Source organism: Triturus cristatus, chromosome 3_1 (assembly GCF_964204655.1).
Source record: "Triturus cristatus chromosome 3_1, aTriCri1.1, whole genome shotgun sequence".
NCBI classification, from domain to species: domain Eukaryota; kingdom Metazoa; phylum Chordata; class Amphibia; order Caudata; family Salamandridae; genus Triturus; species Triturus cristatus.
This window is the reverse complement of record NC_140583.1, coordinates 1,029,074,954-1,029,092,543: the sequence shown is the minus strand read 5'-3', so window position 1 is coordinate 1,029,092,543 and position 17,590 is coordinate 1,029,074,954. Positions and strand designations below refer to the sequence as shown.

Genomic DNA, 17,590 nt, shown 5'->3' with positions numbered 1-17,590 from the left:
AGAACTTTTTCAGGAGTGAAGACTGTTGTGCTACAGGGATTGCCACTTTACCTGACTGCTGACCTGAATGAACTGCTTTCTGCTTTCCTGAGCTGCCTTGCTGCCTGCTGATCTCTACCCTACTGAGTACCAGGACTAAACCCATCTCACTTGACTCCAAGGGCTTGCTGGCTTCCCTCCTGTTTCTGAAGTCTAAGGGCAATCAAAGACTTCCTACAACTCTGCTGCTGCTGTTGATTCTGTTAGCCCACCCTGCCTGATGTGCCATTCCAGTCCTGTGCCTTAGAAGTGGGTGCTGCAGCTATTTTCCTCAAAATCGTCAAAGTGCTTACTTTGCCTTGATCAGAACCAATGCAGTGCACTTCAATGCCGATGCAGTGCCAATCCAAGGATATTTCTGTGCGCCTTGATGACGTGGGGACCGACTGTGAGTTTCAACAATAACGCAGCACCTGTATCGTAAGGGGTTCGATGCTGATGTGGTACCCAACTGCGAGGCTTGACCCGACCGCGTGAATTAGAACTGACTTATCGAGTCTTCAACTCTGACGCCTGCTCCATCCAAGTTACTTTTTCAACTTATCCTGTATGGGTCTTGTATCATGCCTGCCCTCCATCGCGGTTGGCTAGGACTCTGGATTTAACCTGATCCAGTGCAACCTCAAGTAACTTTAAGAGCTATTGACTTCTGAGCACTATTTTTGGTTTATTTTTTAAAATTTCATAACTGTAGTTCTGCTTTAGGATTTTTGTCATTTTATTGTTTTGGTCTTGATTTTCTCACTAAAATATTACCTATTCTTCTGAACTTATGTTGCAAATTTTTGTGGTGTTTTCATTGTGTTACTGTTTGTGTGTTGCAAAAATACTTTATACATTGCCTGTTTTGATAAGCCTGACTGCTCTGTGCCAGGCTACCAGAGGGTGAGCACTTTAAGTGTGTATCTAATTTACCCTGTCTAGGATTGTAATCTTTACTTGGACAGGGTGCATAGTTACCTCTGCCAACTAGAGACCCAATGTCTAGCATAATATAATTTATTAGATTTCATTATATATTCATTTAAAACAATTTCAGGACACGAGGACCAGGTCTCAGAATCCTGTAATGGTGGGTGCAATATTTTTCTCTGAGTTTTCGCCAGCCAGTCAAATCACTATGTACCCTGGAAGAGGTAGCGGTCCCTCAGTACTGAACTGGCCAGCGGGAGAGAAAGCTACTTCGGATAATCAAAGGGCTCTATTTTTTAATTTTCTATACTACGGGACCCCCAGTGGGACCAGCCATTCAGACATACCAAAATTTTAAAGAACTTAATGCCCACCCTGAGCCCCTCATAAAATGCAAATTTCTCCCAAAAAGCTGAACTGACTTACAAGAAATCACAAAAAGGATGCTCTCTGAGTAAAGTTCTAACTTTCTGCAAAATTTGGTGTAATTTCATTCAGCATGTTTTCTGTACTGGTAGGCATATTTTCATACGGGAATTAACATGGGAAATCAACATTTTCTGGACACCCTTTTTAAACAAATTTCATGAAGATTTGTCAAATAGTGCCAACATTATTAGCATAAACAAAAAATAAATTATTCCAATGGAATCTCTGACCTACCTATAAGTATTCAGTGGCCTTATAATTGAATGTTTGCCAGTGGTTTCAAAGCTTATATTTTACAGACACAATATCTAACCATGAATAATTTCCCATACTCCACAGTGCTGAATACATTTGTAGGATATCTGGCTTCCCTAAACAAATAAACAATTTAAACACAGCATTTTGTATTTCTTTTAGTGCTGAAAAAAAAACTTTCACAATGACAGTGCTTCTCTTACACCTTTAATCAGCACACCTGACAAGCTCACTTTTGCAGGCCCATCCTTGATGCAAACAGCTGCCATAGTGTGTTTTAAAAAACACATAGAACATATAGCCCTGTCAGCATAAAGTTAGACTGCTCCACGTTGCATTTAATTTTCTTTCTTTGTATGTGTCTCATTATAATCTACTTTATACTGCCAATGTACTACAAAGCAAAAAGACATTTTAGAATTCTTGATTTTAGTTCCCTTACAATGCATTTTGCATTTAAAATGTTAATTTATAATAAAAACACAATATAGCATAAAACACATTATAAATATAAGCAAGTTATCCCCAACAAAAACACACATTTCTTAAAATAGTGTCAGAATATTTGCAGTCTCAAACTAAAAAAATGAAAACTAAATAGGTGGCACTCAAATACTCTAAATCCTTCTAACATCTACTAAAATCAATTAACAATCATGTAATATAAAAAATACATAACAAGGAACATGTGTCAATGGTCCTATACTGCTAACTGGGGATTCAGGTGGCAGTTACAAACCTATTTGTTGCGTGTCCCTTTTCCCGAGCCTTTTACAGGCCCTCAGGGACCCCATCCTTGGTGCCATGTTAATTCTTTAGGGGAAGGGGTGCATGATCTTTCCCCAAGCCATTTATAGGCCCAAGAAACCCAATTGCCTGAGGACAAAACATAAAAGTACAGGGGAGGAGGAGACGGCCTCCCACCCTCATTCCCTTGGCCAAAATAAAAATGTAACGGGGCATTACAAATTAAGGAAATCAGGCAGTTTGTAAAGGGGTGCAAAAGGGCCACAATAAAGAAAGTCCAAACACAACAATACCCCTGCCTGCAGTTCCACATTAAAGACCCTGGCAATGGACATCGTTACTGTAGAAGTGGAATGCATTGCGCCATGGCAAACACCAATCAGACTAGGAAATACATTCAGCTGGCATCAAGAGCAGGGCAGACTTTTCAGTGGAAGTGTCTATCTACCATGGCTTTCTAAGTTGTGATTTTTATGGCATGAGCGTGCCCTTATAAATCTCATGAAGGTACCAGGAAGAAGTGTTGCATTAATCCAATCCCACACTAACCCAAAATCTTCAAACTTACTGTTACAATGGTGGACGTCAATAATTTCAACCTGTTTTTTTATTTCTGTACCGATGCCGGACCTTAAAAAAATAAGCAAATAAGAAAGAACAGTAAATAGTTGCTCAGCATAAAAGAAAAGTATTAGGCTATAAGTACAAAACAGTTGCTATGAAAAACATTTATTTTGATACTTTTAGTTTTAAAAACATATAGTTAAAAATAATGTAGGGGCTGATTAGGATGGTGGGTGGACTTATGTCCACCCGCCTGCCTATCGGAAATGGGACTGCCCGACAGGTTGTCGGCGGTCCCAACAGAGGCATTATGATGTGACCGCCACCACTGCAGTTGAAATGCCTATCTTTTGCATTGCGGCAGGTGCTGTTGGCTGCAGCACCTGCTGCAATTCAAAATGGGGACACCTGACATATCCCTGCACTATGTGGCAGGCAGCAGGACCACAGTTTAGGGCCGGGGGAAGGAGGGCCTGCTACGCGCCCTCAAAGTCCCTTTCTGTCTGCCTTTTCATGGTGGGTTAACCCACCATGAAAAGCTGGACGGAAAGGGACATCATAATCCCTAATGCTGTGCCTGGTAAGCACCACCAATGTTGTAGGGATATGATTCCCCTCCAATGCAGAGGCGGGTGCAAGGTGCCCGTCAGATGCATGTCGGTCGGTCTTTACGACCGCCAACCATCTTTCCGCCATGATAATACGAAGGGCGGATTACATGGATCCGATGGCGGTGAGACCGCCACCGACAGGCTGTCAGTGGCGGTCCCACCATCATCATAATCAGCCCCTTAGTTATGAAACTTACCGATTCCAAACTTAATCCTGACCAAAACTTCCTATTTCTGTGAGGTAAATTTCAAATGTAATTGGAAATCTACCTGCTTGAGTAATATATATCTTTTTTCAAAGTTCTTCAAATTAAATAATATTGAAGAAAACTTAGTTAAAGTACACAAATAATTAACAATTTCAAAAGACACATTTCTCACAAAGTGTTTCAGAATGTATTTCTTTCAAGGAGAAAATGCAATAAATTGTGAATGCTGAGTGAAGTTCAGGTGTGCCATTTTAGGTTTACAACCTCTCTTCATTTTCGGAAAGATCTATCTGGAAAGTTTATGAGCAATGGCAGAAAGTATGTGTAATATTATACTTGCTCCACAGCACTCGTTATGAGTTTGGTCTGAAGGAGATATTAATAGTAATGCCATTATTTATATACCTGTTTGTGCCTGTTTTTTTCCATATCTAAGTCTTGTAAATAACCAAACGTTACTATTACCAAATTTATTGATGCTCAAGTTGAAGACCTAGAGAGTTTGAACGCTATGTTAACCTTTCTGGTAACCAAATTAGTTCTAAACAGCTGCAAGTATATACATTTTACATGACAGTTAACCACTGAAGTGAGGAAACAGCTTCTTTAAGTTACTACAGGCACACATATCATAAAGAAAATGTTCCCTCTCAACAGTATCCCATACATGATCTATGTAACACTACACCAATGCAACCCATGGGTGGAATATCCATGCATTCAAAGGGAATTATTCACAAGCCCATTGTGCTGCCAGTGCGTCACTTTTTTGGATGCACCAGCAGCGCAGTGTGTCTGTCCATATTTACAAGGCCATGTAAAGCTAGCCTGCATGGCTTTTTGTGGCCTTGTAAATAGGGCCCCCTTTCTCCCATTACTCTGCATGGGTTTTGCTGTGGGTGGTCCGATGCAACATTCATGGAACCTGATGTATGCCCAGATTAATGAGGTTTCATAAACCTGGGAATGTGCCAGATTACTACGCCTCCCCAGGGGAGGTGCAAGGGATGCACAACGAGGAGAAATATCTTTATTCCTCCTATGTTTTCCTTTGTCTTTGTGTGCTGCTTTCTGCAGCACACATAGAAAGAAGAAAACAATTCTTGTGATTGTTTTTGTGGAGGTAGGTCCCTTTCTGCACAAAAACAATCACTCTAACAATGCAGACGCCCTTGTACAATATCTTGTAGATACAGCACATTCCATCCCTTTTTTTGATGCACAGCAGCTCTGTAGGAAGACTTGCTGCGCTGACGTCCATCAAATTATTGTAAATCAGGCCCAAAGGGCTGATGCTTCAAGTCAGGAGACCAGCCAACAAGAGATGCAGCTTCAGTCCTTCTCATCCAGGCAAGAGGGCAGCAGGCAGCAGGTCAGCACAACAAACCAGGAGTCCAGCAGCTTACATTCCATCAGAGTAGTACTCCTTAACACAGCTGTCCTTCTTCCTGTCAGAGTATCCGCAAATCCAGAAGTGTACTGAAGTGGTCGTGTCTGAGGTCCTTCTTTTATTAACAATTGTGCATTTGAATTGGGGAGATGCATCTAGAGGCAGGACTTTGAAGTGCACAAGTGCACTGCTTTCCCTGCCCTGACTCCAGACTAACTACAAGATGTATAGAGCCCTTTGTGTGGAAACAGGACACAGCCTATTCAGCTGTAAGCAAGGCTGAGTCCAGCTCCTACCCTCCTATCCTGAAAGTGGTGGCCCATTCAGTCAAACCTAAGATCCCATTGTGTTTGACTGTGTAGGAGGAATACACAAAGTCCAACTGTCAACTACACTCAGTCATGTGGAGGCACCAAATGGCTAAAGCACAAAAATGCCAATTTTTTCAAAGTTAGTGACAGAAGGGGTTAGGCCCAAAAAGACAGTAGCTAGGTAGGGCCACAATACGTAGTACACAAAAGGAACCTAGCTACTTTTAAGTTGTATCTGTGCTGGTCGTAAAAATCCCTTAAATTCTTTCTCTGCTACATGATCTACATCTTCCATAGGATAACATTTGGATTGCCTTATTGCATTTTACAATTGTAATTTTCAAATGGGAAGATATAACTGGTTCAAGTGTGGTTGCTCTGGAATCTGAATTTAAAATTCAAAATTATGGTGAAGCTGGGTTTTAAATTACAATACTGAAAATGCCACTTTTAGAAAATTAACCTAGCTACTCGTTTGTTAACCTGCTATCTATTTCAAGCAGAAACTGAGATCAATGTTCATATTTCATTAGATCTGGTTATTTATTTAACCTTTTCTTTATATATTGACTACATATAACATGGATGCAAGTGTTAATACACCAATCTTGATTAACAAACAAACAAACCCTTTAACAAATCATTCATTTCAACATTGAAAAGGTTAATTAAATAACCAGATCTAATGAAATATGAACATTGATCTCAGTTTCTGCTTGAAATAGATAGCAGGTTAACAAATGAGTAGCTAGGTTAATTTTCTAAAAGTGGCATTTTCAGTATTGTAATTTAAAAACCAGCTTCACCATAATTTTGAATTTTAAATTCAGATTCCAGAGCAACCACACTTGAACCAGTTATATCTTCCCATTTGAAAATTACAATTGTAAAATGCAATAAGGCAATCCAAATGTTATCCTATGGAAGATGTAGATCATGTAGCAGAGAAAGAATTTAAGGGATTTTTACGACCAGCACAGATACAACTTAAAAGTACATGGCCTGCCTTTTAAATATATTGCACCCTGTCCTCTGGACTGTTCATAGCCTACCCTAGGCGTGACATATGTATTAAAAAGGAAGGTTTGAGCCTGGCAAAAGGTTTCTTATTCCAGGCCGAAATGGCAGCTTAACCTGCACACACAGGCTATGCAATGGCATTTAAATGGTTACTTATGTAGGTGGCCCAAGCAGTGCTGCAGGACCACTAATAGCATTTAAATTACAGGCTCTGGGCACCTGTAGTCCGCTTTAATAGAGATGTATAAGTAAATTACCTATGCCAACTCGGTATGAGACAATATTGCCATGTTTAGAGGAGAGAGCACATGTACTGTAGCACTGTTTAGCAGCGGTAAAGTACTTAGAGTAGACTAGAAAAGATGGAGGAGGAGGTCAAACATTTTGGGGGAAGCCCACCCCAAGGTTAATATGTCTAACATGCTCCCCCAGCTTAAAGTGGGGAGAACTACCCAACTGCTTGGAAGATGTCACCACTAAGGTGGAAGAACCTGATAGACAGTATTGGAGAGGTCTGACCCAGGGCTGTGTTCCACCATAAAGCCCCTTAGGGAGATGGACCACCTCACAGTTTAGGATTTTCACTCCTTATTTGCATGAGTTATCTTAGAGGTCAGTGGTTTGTCTGAACCCGGAAGTGAGTTTGAAACAGGTATTGTTTCAGCTTCTTCAGTGCCCAGGCCACAGCAAAGGCCTTCCTCTCAATCACACTCCACCTCTGTTCCCCTGGAAGTAGCCTCCTGCTAATGAAGGCTGCTAGTTGGCAAAGGGTCCTCCTTATTTAACTGTGCTAAGATAAACCCTATGCCATGCTCTGAACCGTCTGCCTGCACTATGAACTCTTGAGAGAAGTCAGGATCCTTGAGTACGGGTGCAGTACACATTACCTTCTTGAGGGTATCAAAGGCTTTCTGGCTGACCTCTGTCCAGATCACCTGTTTGGGCTGTTCCTTTGAAGTCAGCGCTGTTAAGGGAGCAACAATGGTGCCATATCCCTTGACAAAGCTCCTTTTACATCCTGTGAGGCTCATGCAGGCCCTCACTTCAGTCTGTCTTTTAGGGGATTGCCAGGCCAGGATAGTCTCAATCTTGGCCTGGAGGGGCTGCACCTTGCCCCTGCCCACCATGTGGCCCAGATAAACTACGGAATACTGCCCTATCGGGCACTTACTGGCCTTGACAGTCATGCCCACCTGCTGCAAGGTCTAAAGCAGCTTCTGGAGGTGGTACAGGTGTTCCTCTCAGCTGTAGCTGTAGACAGCTATGTCATCCATGTAGGCGGACAGAAAGCATCCTTCCCAACTATGACCCTGTTTACCAACCTCAGAAAGGTGTCAGGGGTATTCTTCAAATCAAAGGGCATCACCCAAAACTGAAAGTGGCCCTCTGTGGTTGAAAACGCCGACCTCTATTTTGCCCCCTCAGTCAGAGTGATGTTATATCAAAACTAGTACTGAGGAATTTGACAGTGCCCAACCTTTATATGAGCTCTTCAGCTCATTGGATGGGGTGTGCGTCAGTTTTCAATAAAGTAGTTGAGACCCCAGTATTTTACACTGAACGTAAGTTCTGGAGTGTGGCCCTGTGAGGCAGCCTTGGGCAGCAACAGCCCTACAGGGCTGGACCAGGCACTGTTGGAGGGCTCAGTCACCCCTAATGCCATCATCTTGGCGACTTCCTACTTGATACTGACCTGTCACTTTATCTATCTGACAACCTGTAACTTTTGTTCTTAACAGATAGACTGTCTCCAGTATCTATGTCATGGTTGCACAGGTGTGAGTCCAGGGGTGATGGCTAAATAGAGAAGCAAACTGTCCCAGTAATTAGCAACAGGCACTCTGCTGCTTTGGGGTCAGTATAGAGACGAGGTTGAAACCCTCCACTGACCCATCATGTTCCTGGGCAGACAGGAGGTTAGGGAGAGGTTCACTATCCTCTTCTACTTTTTCATCCATTACCAGAAGCATGCTAATTTCGGACCTCTCAAAGTGCAGTTTGAGGAAGTTCACATGGAGCACCCGGGGGGCAGAAAGCCTACCAGAAACTAGGGCTTTTTTTGTATTTATGTTGGGGAGGGGGCTGCCCAAAATGGGGATGACAATGCCCCCAACCCCCACAAGAGAAATTCCAGTCTTTGTGCCCCCCTGGGGGGCAGAAGGGGGGCAGTAGCTCCAAATCTGATCCCGGACCGATGAAAAATGGTGCCTCACTTGTGTCAGTAGGCCTGATACCAGCATCAGGAAACAGCCCAAAACGCAACGTGGACACACAGCTTTTCACAGTGAAAACGGACCCTTTTTTGGCAAAGTGCCAAGCTGTAGATTTTGAACCCTAGCTCTGCCGGCACCTAGGGAAAGCTGGAAAACCTATACATTTTTTAAACCTGGACACCCAGGTGAATCCAGGATGGGGTGACTTGTCTGGCTCTCACCAAGTTCTGCTACTCAGAATCCCTTGCAAACCTCAAACTTTGTAAAAAAACACATTTACCTCACATTTCTGCGTTGGAAAGTTCTGGAATCTGTGTGGATCCACAAATTTCCTACCACCCACCATTCCCCAGGTCTCCAGTTAAAAATGGTACCTCACACACATGGGTGGGTCAAGTACCCCTGACAGGCAAGGGCCCAAAACGTATTGAGGAGACATCAACATTTCCTATAACAAAACAACCTAGTTTTGCTAGGGGGGTCACCTGGATTTTGGCCCCGGACTCGGTGGCCCTCTTGGGAAACCTACCAAACCAACACATTTCTGAAAACTAGACACCTGGGGAAGTCCAGCGAGATATGGCTTGCCTGGGCCCCCAAACGTTTTCCTACCCCGAATCCCATGCAAACCTCAATTTTAACTGTAAAAATAAAAAAAATCCCCAATTTCTGTGTGGGAAAGTTCTGGAATCTGCATAGACCCACAAATTTCCTACCGCCCAGTGTTTCCCCCGATCTCCCGATAAAAATGGTACCTCATTTGCAAGGGTGGGTCAACTACCGGTGACAGGCAAGGGCCCAAAACATAATGAGGAGACATCAAAATTACCTCTCACAAAACAACCTGTTCTTGCACGGCGGTCACCTAGGTTTTTGGACCCGGGCTCGTTGGCCATCTTGGGAAACCTACCAAACCCACATATTTCCAAAAACTAGACACCCGGGGAAGTCTAGCGAGGTATGAATTGCGTGGATCCCCCAACGTTTTCCTACCCAGGATCCCCTGCAAACCTCAAATTGAGCTGGAAAAAACCCATTTTCAAAATATTTATGTGTGGAATCACTGTGCCGACACAAATGCCATACCTCACTGGACTACCCTGCATGTCTAGTTTTCAGAAATGTGTGGGTTGTGTGGTTTCCCAAGATGGCTGCCGAGCCCAGGGCCAAAAACCCAGGTGAGCCCCCTAGCAAAAACAAGTTGTAATTTTGATGTCTCCTCAATAGGTTTTGGGCCCTTGCCTGTCGCAGGTACTTGACCCACCGACATGAGTGAGGTACCATTTTTCTCAGAAGACTTTGGGGAATGCAGGGTGGGTGGAATTTTGTGGATTCCAGATCTTTCCACCACAGAAATGTGACGAAAATATGTTTTATTTACAAAGTTTGAGGTTTGCAAGGGATTCTGGATAACAGAACCTGGTGAGAGCCAGACCACTCATCCCATCCTGGATTCCCATGGGTGCTAAGTTTTAAAAAATGTATAGGTTTTCTTGGGTAATCTAGGTGCCGGGAGAGCTAGGGTTAAAAATCTACAGCTAGGCACTTTGCAAAAAAGGGTCAGTTTTCACTGTGAATAGTGGTGTCCACGTTGGGTTTGTTCTGTTTTCGGTCACAGGAACTAGGCCTACCAACACAAGAGAGGTACCACTATTCTCTGAAGACTTTGGGGGATGCGGGGTGGGTGGAATTTTTTCGATCCACACAGATTCCAGAACTTTCCACCACAGAAATGTGAGGAAAATGTATTTTTTTTACAAAGTTTGAGGTTTGCAAGGGATTCTGGGTAACAGAACCTGATGAGAGCCAGACAAGTCACCCCATCCTGGATTTTCCTGGGTGTCTAGTTTTTAAAAATATACAGGTTTGCTAGGTTTCCCTAGGTGCCGGCAGAGCTAGGTTTCAAAATCTACAGCTAGGCACTTTGCAAACAAAAAGTGCCTTTTTGACCAGCTAACCTCATCACTCAGCAACTCCACCCCTACCATCATGGAAAACGACGACCCCAATGTAGCACCCCAAGCCCTGCACAGATGGATCGCCGACAGTGCCAACACCTTAGCCCCCCTCAAGAAAAACAACAACACCCACGCCAAGAAAGCTAGATGGTTTACCACCAAACTTTGAGAGTCCAGACGCACTTGCCGCCACCTCGAAAAGGACTGGAGGAACACCAAATACACAAAAGCCCACAACAACTTCAGAGGCGCCACCAAAGTCCACCATCAACTTATCGGAAAAACGAGGAAAAAACGATCAAAGACAGAATCTCCACCCACGCGCACAACAGCAAAGAACTCTTCAACATCATCAAGGAGTTTGCCCAACCTACCAGTGAGTCCACCGACATCCCCCCTCACATGACCTCTGCGACAAACTGAGCACCTTTTTCCACCACAAAATCAAGAGCATTTACAACTTCGATGAAGACAACCAACACACTGAACCCTCACCAACCATCCCCAACACCATGAAGCCAGCGATCGACAACTGGACAGCCCTCACCACCAAAGACACACTGAAGACGATGAATTCAATCCATTCCGGGGCCCCCATGGACCCTTGCCCCCACCACATTTTCACCAGAGCCGCCGACACCATCGCACCCATGCTCCACCACACCATCAACCGCTCCCTTGCAACCGCATCTTTCCCCTATGACTGGAAAAATGCCGAGATCAACCCCCTCCTCAAGAAACCCTCGGCGGACCCCACCAACCTCAAAAACTACAGACCCATCTCTCTGCTCCCCTTCCCTGCAAAAGTCATTGAGAAAGCCATCTATAGCCAACTCGCCACATTAATCGAAGAGCACAACATCCTCGACTCCTCCCAATCCGGCTTCAGAAAAAACCACAGCATGGAAACCGCCCTCCTTGCCGCAACAGACGACATCCGCACCCTACTGGACAAAGGAGAAACAGTAGCCCTCATCCTCCTCTACCTCTTAGAGGCGTTCAACACAGTCTCTCCCCGTACCCTAATACGCAGTCTCCACAATGCAGGAATTCAAGACAAGGCCCTCGACTGGATCCGCTCCTTCCTCTCTGGCAGAACGCAGCGGGTCAGACTCCCCCTTTCCTCTCGGACCCTACACCAACCTCCAGCGGAGTCCCCCAGGGGTCATCCCTCAGCCTTACACTCTTCAACATCTACATGGCTCCGCTCAACCCCATCGTCAGAACCTATGGACTCAACATTGTGACATAGGCAGACGACAACCAACTCATCCTCTCCCATCCAAAGTACCCAACAACGCCAGACACAACTTTCGAGAAGGCATGGAAGCTGTCACTAAATGGATGAAAAACAGCTGCCTTCAACTAAACACCAACAAAACAGAAGTACTCATCATGGGCCCACACCCCGACGCCTGGAACGACACCTGGTGGTTCCCTGCTCTCAGAAGTCCGCCCACCCCAACGGACCACGCACGCAACCTGGGAATCATCCTGGACTCCAAATTCAAAATGGACCACCAGATCAACGCCATCTCGTCCTCCTGCTTCCACATCCTCGCCTCCTACGTAAGACCTTCAAATGGATCCCCCTCGAACACAGAAACACCATCACTCACGCCCTGGTCACCAGCAGACTCGACTACGGCAACACATTCTACACCGGAATAAACAAAAATCTCTCACGCAAGCTACAGAACATCCAGAACGCCGCCGCAAGACTGGTCCTCAACCTGTTACATCTCCCAGCACCTGCGAACACTCCACTGACTCCCCATCAAAGTTAGAGTCACCTCCAAGATGCTCACCCACGCTCACAAGGCCCTCCATGACACCGGAACAGCATACCTGAATAGCTGACTCAAATTCCACGCACCCCAAAGGACCCTAAGATCAGCCCAGCTCTCCTACGTTACAGTCCCCCACACCAGAAAGACCAGATCAGGCAGCCGCTCCTTCTCCTACCTCGCGGCCAGGGCCTGGAATGCCCTCCTGCTCCACCTCAGACAGACAGCATCTCTCCCCATCTTCACAAGAAACCTCAAAACCTGGCTCTTCGATAGACCTCCTCCTTGATGGACTGGATCCTGCAAAACCCCCCTCCCCCAGTGCCTTGAGACCTTTACGGGTGAGTAGTAGTACTTAACAAACGCGTGATTGTTTGAGACTGGTGTTCTGGTCATACCAGAGTTTCATAACTTCTTGACTGGCCTCAAGGTTTCTTTTAGCCTTTTATACTGAAGCAGTGCATCTGATTGCAGAAGTCCAGGATGTAGCTGACCACATCCTGAGGGGATTTCCTTGGAGCTTGCTACCACTCTTCTTTTACAAGGCTAGGAGGTCCCCTGACAAGCAAAGAGAAGACATGGAAGGAGAATATATCACTTACATCTCATGGGCTCAGGTAGGCCCATTATCATGAATTCCAAGGTCTTGTTGAATCTCTCCTGAAGACCATTGGTTTAGGGGTGACAGGGTGTGGAGAACTTCCAACTTACCCCACACTCATCCCACATGAACTTCATGTATGCTGACATTAAGTAAATTCTTTGTCAGACACTACCTCTTTGGGGAACCCCACACGGGTAAAAATCCCAATAAGGGCCCTGGCCACCACAAGTCCAGCCACCGAACACAGAGGAAATGCAGCTGGGAAGCGAGTGGCATGACCCACTGATGCCAGAATGAATCTGTTGCCTAACCTGTCTTGAGATCCAAGAGGTCTCACAATATTGATGCCTACCCTCTGAAAAGGATTTCCAACGAAAGGTAATGGTGTCAGGGCAGCCTTGAGGTTTTTCCATGGCTTCCAACTGGTCTGGCATGTGGGACAGGACCTACAAAATGCATCTGAGGCGTCTTCACCTGGAGCTAAAAGAAGTGGGTGACAAGCCTTGCGAAGGTCTTGTCTTGCCCCAGATGCCCTACCAGGAATGTCATGAGCCAAACCCAGTAGGAAGGTCATGTATTACTGGTGGACCACCAGCAGATGGGATGTCCCAGGTCCAGAAGCCTTAGGCTCACTATATAGGAGGTCATTCTTCCAATAGATCTGGTGATCTCCAGAGGTGGCACTGTTGCCTGGGCCTCAATGTGTCTTCTCTAAGCCCTCTAGAGTGAGACAATCTCTCTGCACTTTGCAAAATTACTCCCTTGTGGGCCCACCTTCAACTTGCCAACAAGCAAGCTCAGACATGTCACCCAGGGTGGCAATGTGATTCCCGGTTGGTTCAGAGGTATCCTCCTCAGGTGCCAGGTCAACCTCGACCATGGGAATTTCAGGGACGTGTTTTCCACACCCCTTGCCTCTCTCCTTCTTGGAAGCCATCTCGGATATTGTTCCAGGCTCCAGATGCCCTTGACTCCCTACCCAGGCAGCTATGGACCTTGTGGTCGTACACACCCATTCAGGCAATCCCAATATCTCCAATTGTGACCTGCGCTCTGCCTCTCTCTCCAGATAATGTGCTTCAGGTCATTGCCCAACAGACAATCTATAAGCCTGACAGGGTTCACAGCTACTTTTAGAGGAACTGAGTCCTCCCTCACGGAAAGGGAACCAGAGTCACCGGTAGATGGCTCTCATGAGGGACAGGACCTACAAAATGCATCTGAGGCGTCTTCACCTGGAGCTAAAAGAAGTGGGCGACAAGCCTTGCGAAGGTCTTGTCTTGCCCCAGATGCCCTACCAGGAATGTCATGAGCCAAACCCAGTAGGAAGGTCATGTATTACTGGTGGACCACCAGCAGATGGGATGTCCCAGGTCCAGAAGCCTTAGGCTCACTATATAGGAGGTCATTCTTCCAATAGATCTGGTGATCTCCAGAGGTGGCACTGTTGCCTGGGCCTCAATGTGTCTTCTCTAAGCCCTCTAGAGTGAGACAATCTCTCTGCACTTTGCAAAATTACTCCCTTGTGGGCCCACCTTCAACTTGCCAACAAGCAAGCTCAGACATGTCACCCAGGGTGGCAATGTGATTCCCGGTTGGTTCAGAGGTATCCTCCTCAGGTGCCAGGTCAACCTCGACCATGGGAATTTCAGGGACGTGTTTTCCACACCCCTTGCCTCTCTCCTTCTTGGAAGCCATCTCGGATATTGTTCCAGGCTCCAGATGCCCTTGACTCCCTACCCAGGCAGCTATGGACCTTGTGGTCGTACACACCCATTCAGGCAATCCCAATATCTCCAATTGTGACCTGCGCTCTGCCTCTCTCTCCAGATAATGTGCTTCAGGTCATTGCCCAACAGACAATCTATAAGCCTGACAGGGTTCACAGCTACTTTTAGAGGAACTGAGTCCTCCCTCACGGAAAGGGAACCAGAGTCACCGGTAGATGGCTCTCATGATTGTCAGCGACTATGACTTGCTAGAATGTGTTAGGGATGTCTCCTCCGAGGACACCAGCTGACACTTTCCAGTAGTCATGCTGGCTCCTGTGTCTCTCAAAGCCTCTATCCATTGCCCATCAATCGTGATCCATTGGCAGGGATATGGGCTTTTGGCACCATCTCCTTATTCCTCAGGGAAAATAGGGTCACCTCTGTCTGATCTGCAAAGATAACTAGGACTACCTGCTCCCCGAGTGCTACACTCGCCAACACAGGTGTCTGCCCACTGGTCGGGGCTGTGCCCTTGAGACATTTAAAGTCGCTCTTGGAGTGCCCATACTTATTGCACTCTGTGCATTAGAGTACACATCCCCCAGTCTGCTTGTCAAAGAACCCCTTCTTCATAGCCTCACAATGGGACTGGTTACCACTACCCCCTTATTTTTAAGTTTTTCCCCCCTCTTTCTTCTGGTGGGACCCCTAACTACCATTATGGGAGCCCCCAAGAAAACATTTTGGACACACAGGTGCCATTCCACAGGTGTACCTCCTCAGCAAGCTTCCTGGGGTCAGTCAGCCTGCTGTCAAGTAGCTGGTGCAGTTCTAGAAAACACATACTGAGCAGCTCTCTCATAATCGGATTGTACAGCCAATTGTAATCATAAACTATGCCGCATCACGCTGAACCCTTCAGTGCCTTGCTGGAGAACTCCACAAAATTTACCCAGGATTTGTAGGGGAGCCTCTGGTTGTCCCTGAACCTTTGAAGGTACTTTTCAGGGGTCAGCCCAAATTTCATCATCAAGATGGCTATCATAGTAGAGTACCTGGTTTGGTCCCCAAACTTCTAAAGTAATGTGTGTCCACCCGTGGTAGGCATGTGTTCCCAATGTTCTTCTAGGATCTTTTGCACCATCAGGGCTAGCTCAGTGGCAGCAAAACACTTGTCTCTGTCATCTCCCATCCCATAACTGGGCACCAGATCCTTGGGAATGCAGACCTTTCTGTCTCCTTCAGCCACTGCAGTTATGCTGCCACCATCACTGCTGGACTCTGCCTGTCTGGCCTTGACATCAAGTTCCTTAGGACTCAGTTTATGAGCCATTAACAAGTTTTTCTTCTCCAAGGATATCTCTGCCTCAGCTTTCCACTCTTTCATTTTAAATTTGGCCATCTGCAGTTGAAACTCCCTCTCTTCCTTCCTGTCTGCCACTTCATCTGGGGACAGGCCATGCAATGAAACACTGCTTCCTGCTCAGGCAGCAGGATCCAGTTCAGAGGATGAGTCTTCCTTCTCCCCTAAAGACTACATGCCATGTCTGTTAGCCTGGTCTTGATCCTGATCCTCTATATCATCCTCATCCTCTTGCTCTTCTGTGACAGCCATCAACTGGTGGACCTCTGTCCATGCCCTCAGGGCTTTCTGAAGCTCCAAATGTTTGGTGCCCCTTTTTCATTTGTAGTCCCTTTTCCTGGCAGAACTGTTTAAGCTCAACCACTGTATAGCTTTCCAGGTTGGACAGCTCAAACTCCATTTCTGCATGAAGAGTCTCAGCCAGTACAGCAGTTTTGCTGCATGTTCACTTATTGGTTTACGCGAAGATGAGAGATATTGTACACAGTGTGGAGTATGAAAACATCTTGTTGAATTTATGGATTACTACTCATTACTTATGGAATACATTGGATTACAAAATAATGATAATGTTTAAACATTATTGGATTGTTCGAATACATTTGTTCAACTGCACGTCCTGGGTTGGGGAACCTGAAGAGGCTCCAGCTTTTGCAGTTATACATTTACGCTCATGGACAGAGTGCGTTCAAGGATAGCACGCTCAACTACTGCCTTGAGAATTGCAAAACTTTGAAGGATACCACATGTTGGTGTGCATTGTACAACTTTTGATATGAAAAGTTTTATTTTGACAGGTCAAAATGGCATTTTAACTGCACACACAGGCTCTGTAATGTGTAAAGGGCTACTTAAGTGGGTGGCACAATCACGCCTGCAGGCCCACAAATAATATTTATTTTTACAGACCCTGGGCACCTGTAGAGCACTATACTAGGGACTTATAAGTAAAGAACATATGCCATTTGGGTATGAGCCAATATTACCATGTTTACAGAAGTAAGCATATGCACGTTAGCACTGACTAGCAGTGGTAAAGTGCTCAGAGTCCCAAGGCTAGCAAAAACAAAGTCAGAAAAATGGGTAGGAAGGCAAACAGTTCTGGGGAGATCATCTCAAGGCTGTAAGGTCTAACAGTTATTAAACTGCTTCAGCTGTTTGGTCCCAATCCACTATATCTGTATGAGAAGAAGAGGAGCTTTACAGCTAAATAAGCACAACTAAGAAATAAAACATCTATGCTTCCCATTAGGAAGTGGAGGGTGGGCTGGATTTATTGGTGGAAGTGTTCCATGTGTCTGTTGAGTAGGATTGAGAATAAAACTTTTATTTTTATACTTCAGAAGTTAGACATTTCCTTCTCTACTAAACATTATAAATTTTCTGTGATGTGATAAGCTGTAGAATTGACTTTAGAAATGGCATTTAAACGCTTGCCTCAGGCTGATACAATATCTACACCTCCA

General features: G+C 45.4%; 1 protein-coding gene across 2 annotated transcripts in view; it reads right to left on the bottom strand.

The window, feature by feature from the left end:
* Positions 1-17,590, bottom strand: part of LOC146861440 (NXPE family member 1-like) — a 739,873-nt gene that overhangs the window by 386,559 nt on the left and 335,724 nt on the right. For both annotated transcript variants that reach the window (XM_085645734.1, XM_085645736.1), the window contains one exon: positions 2,951-3,012. In XM_085645734.1, the coding sequence (XP_085501860.1) occupies positions 2,951-3,012 (62 nt within the window). The remainder of the gene's footprint in view (positions 1-2,950; positions 3,013-17,590) is intronic.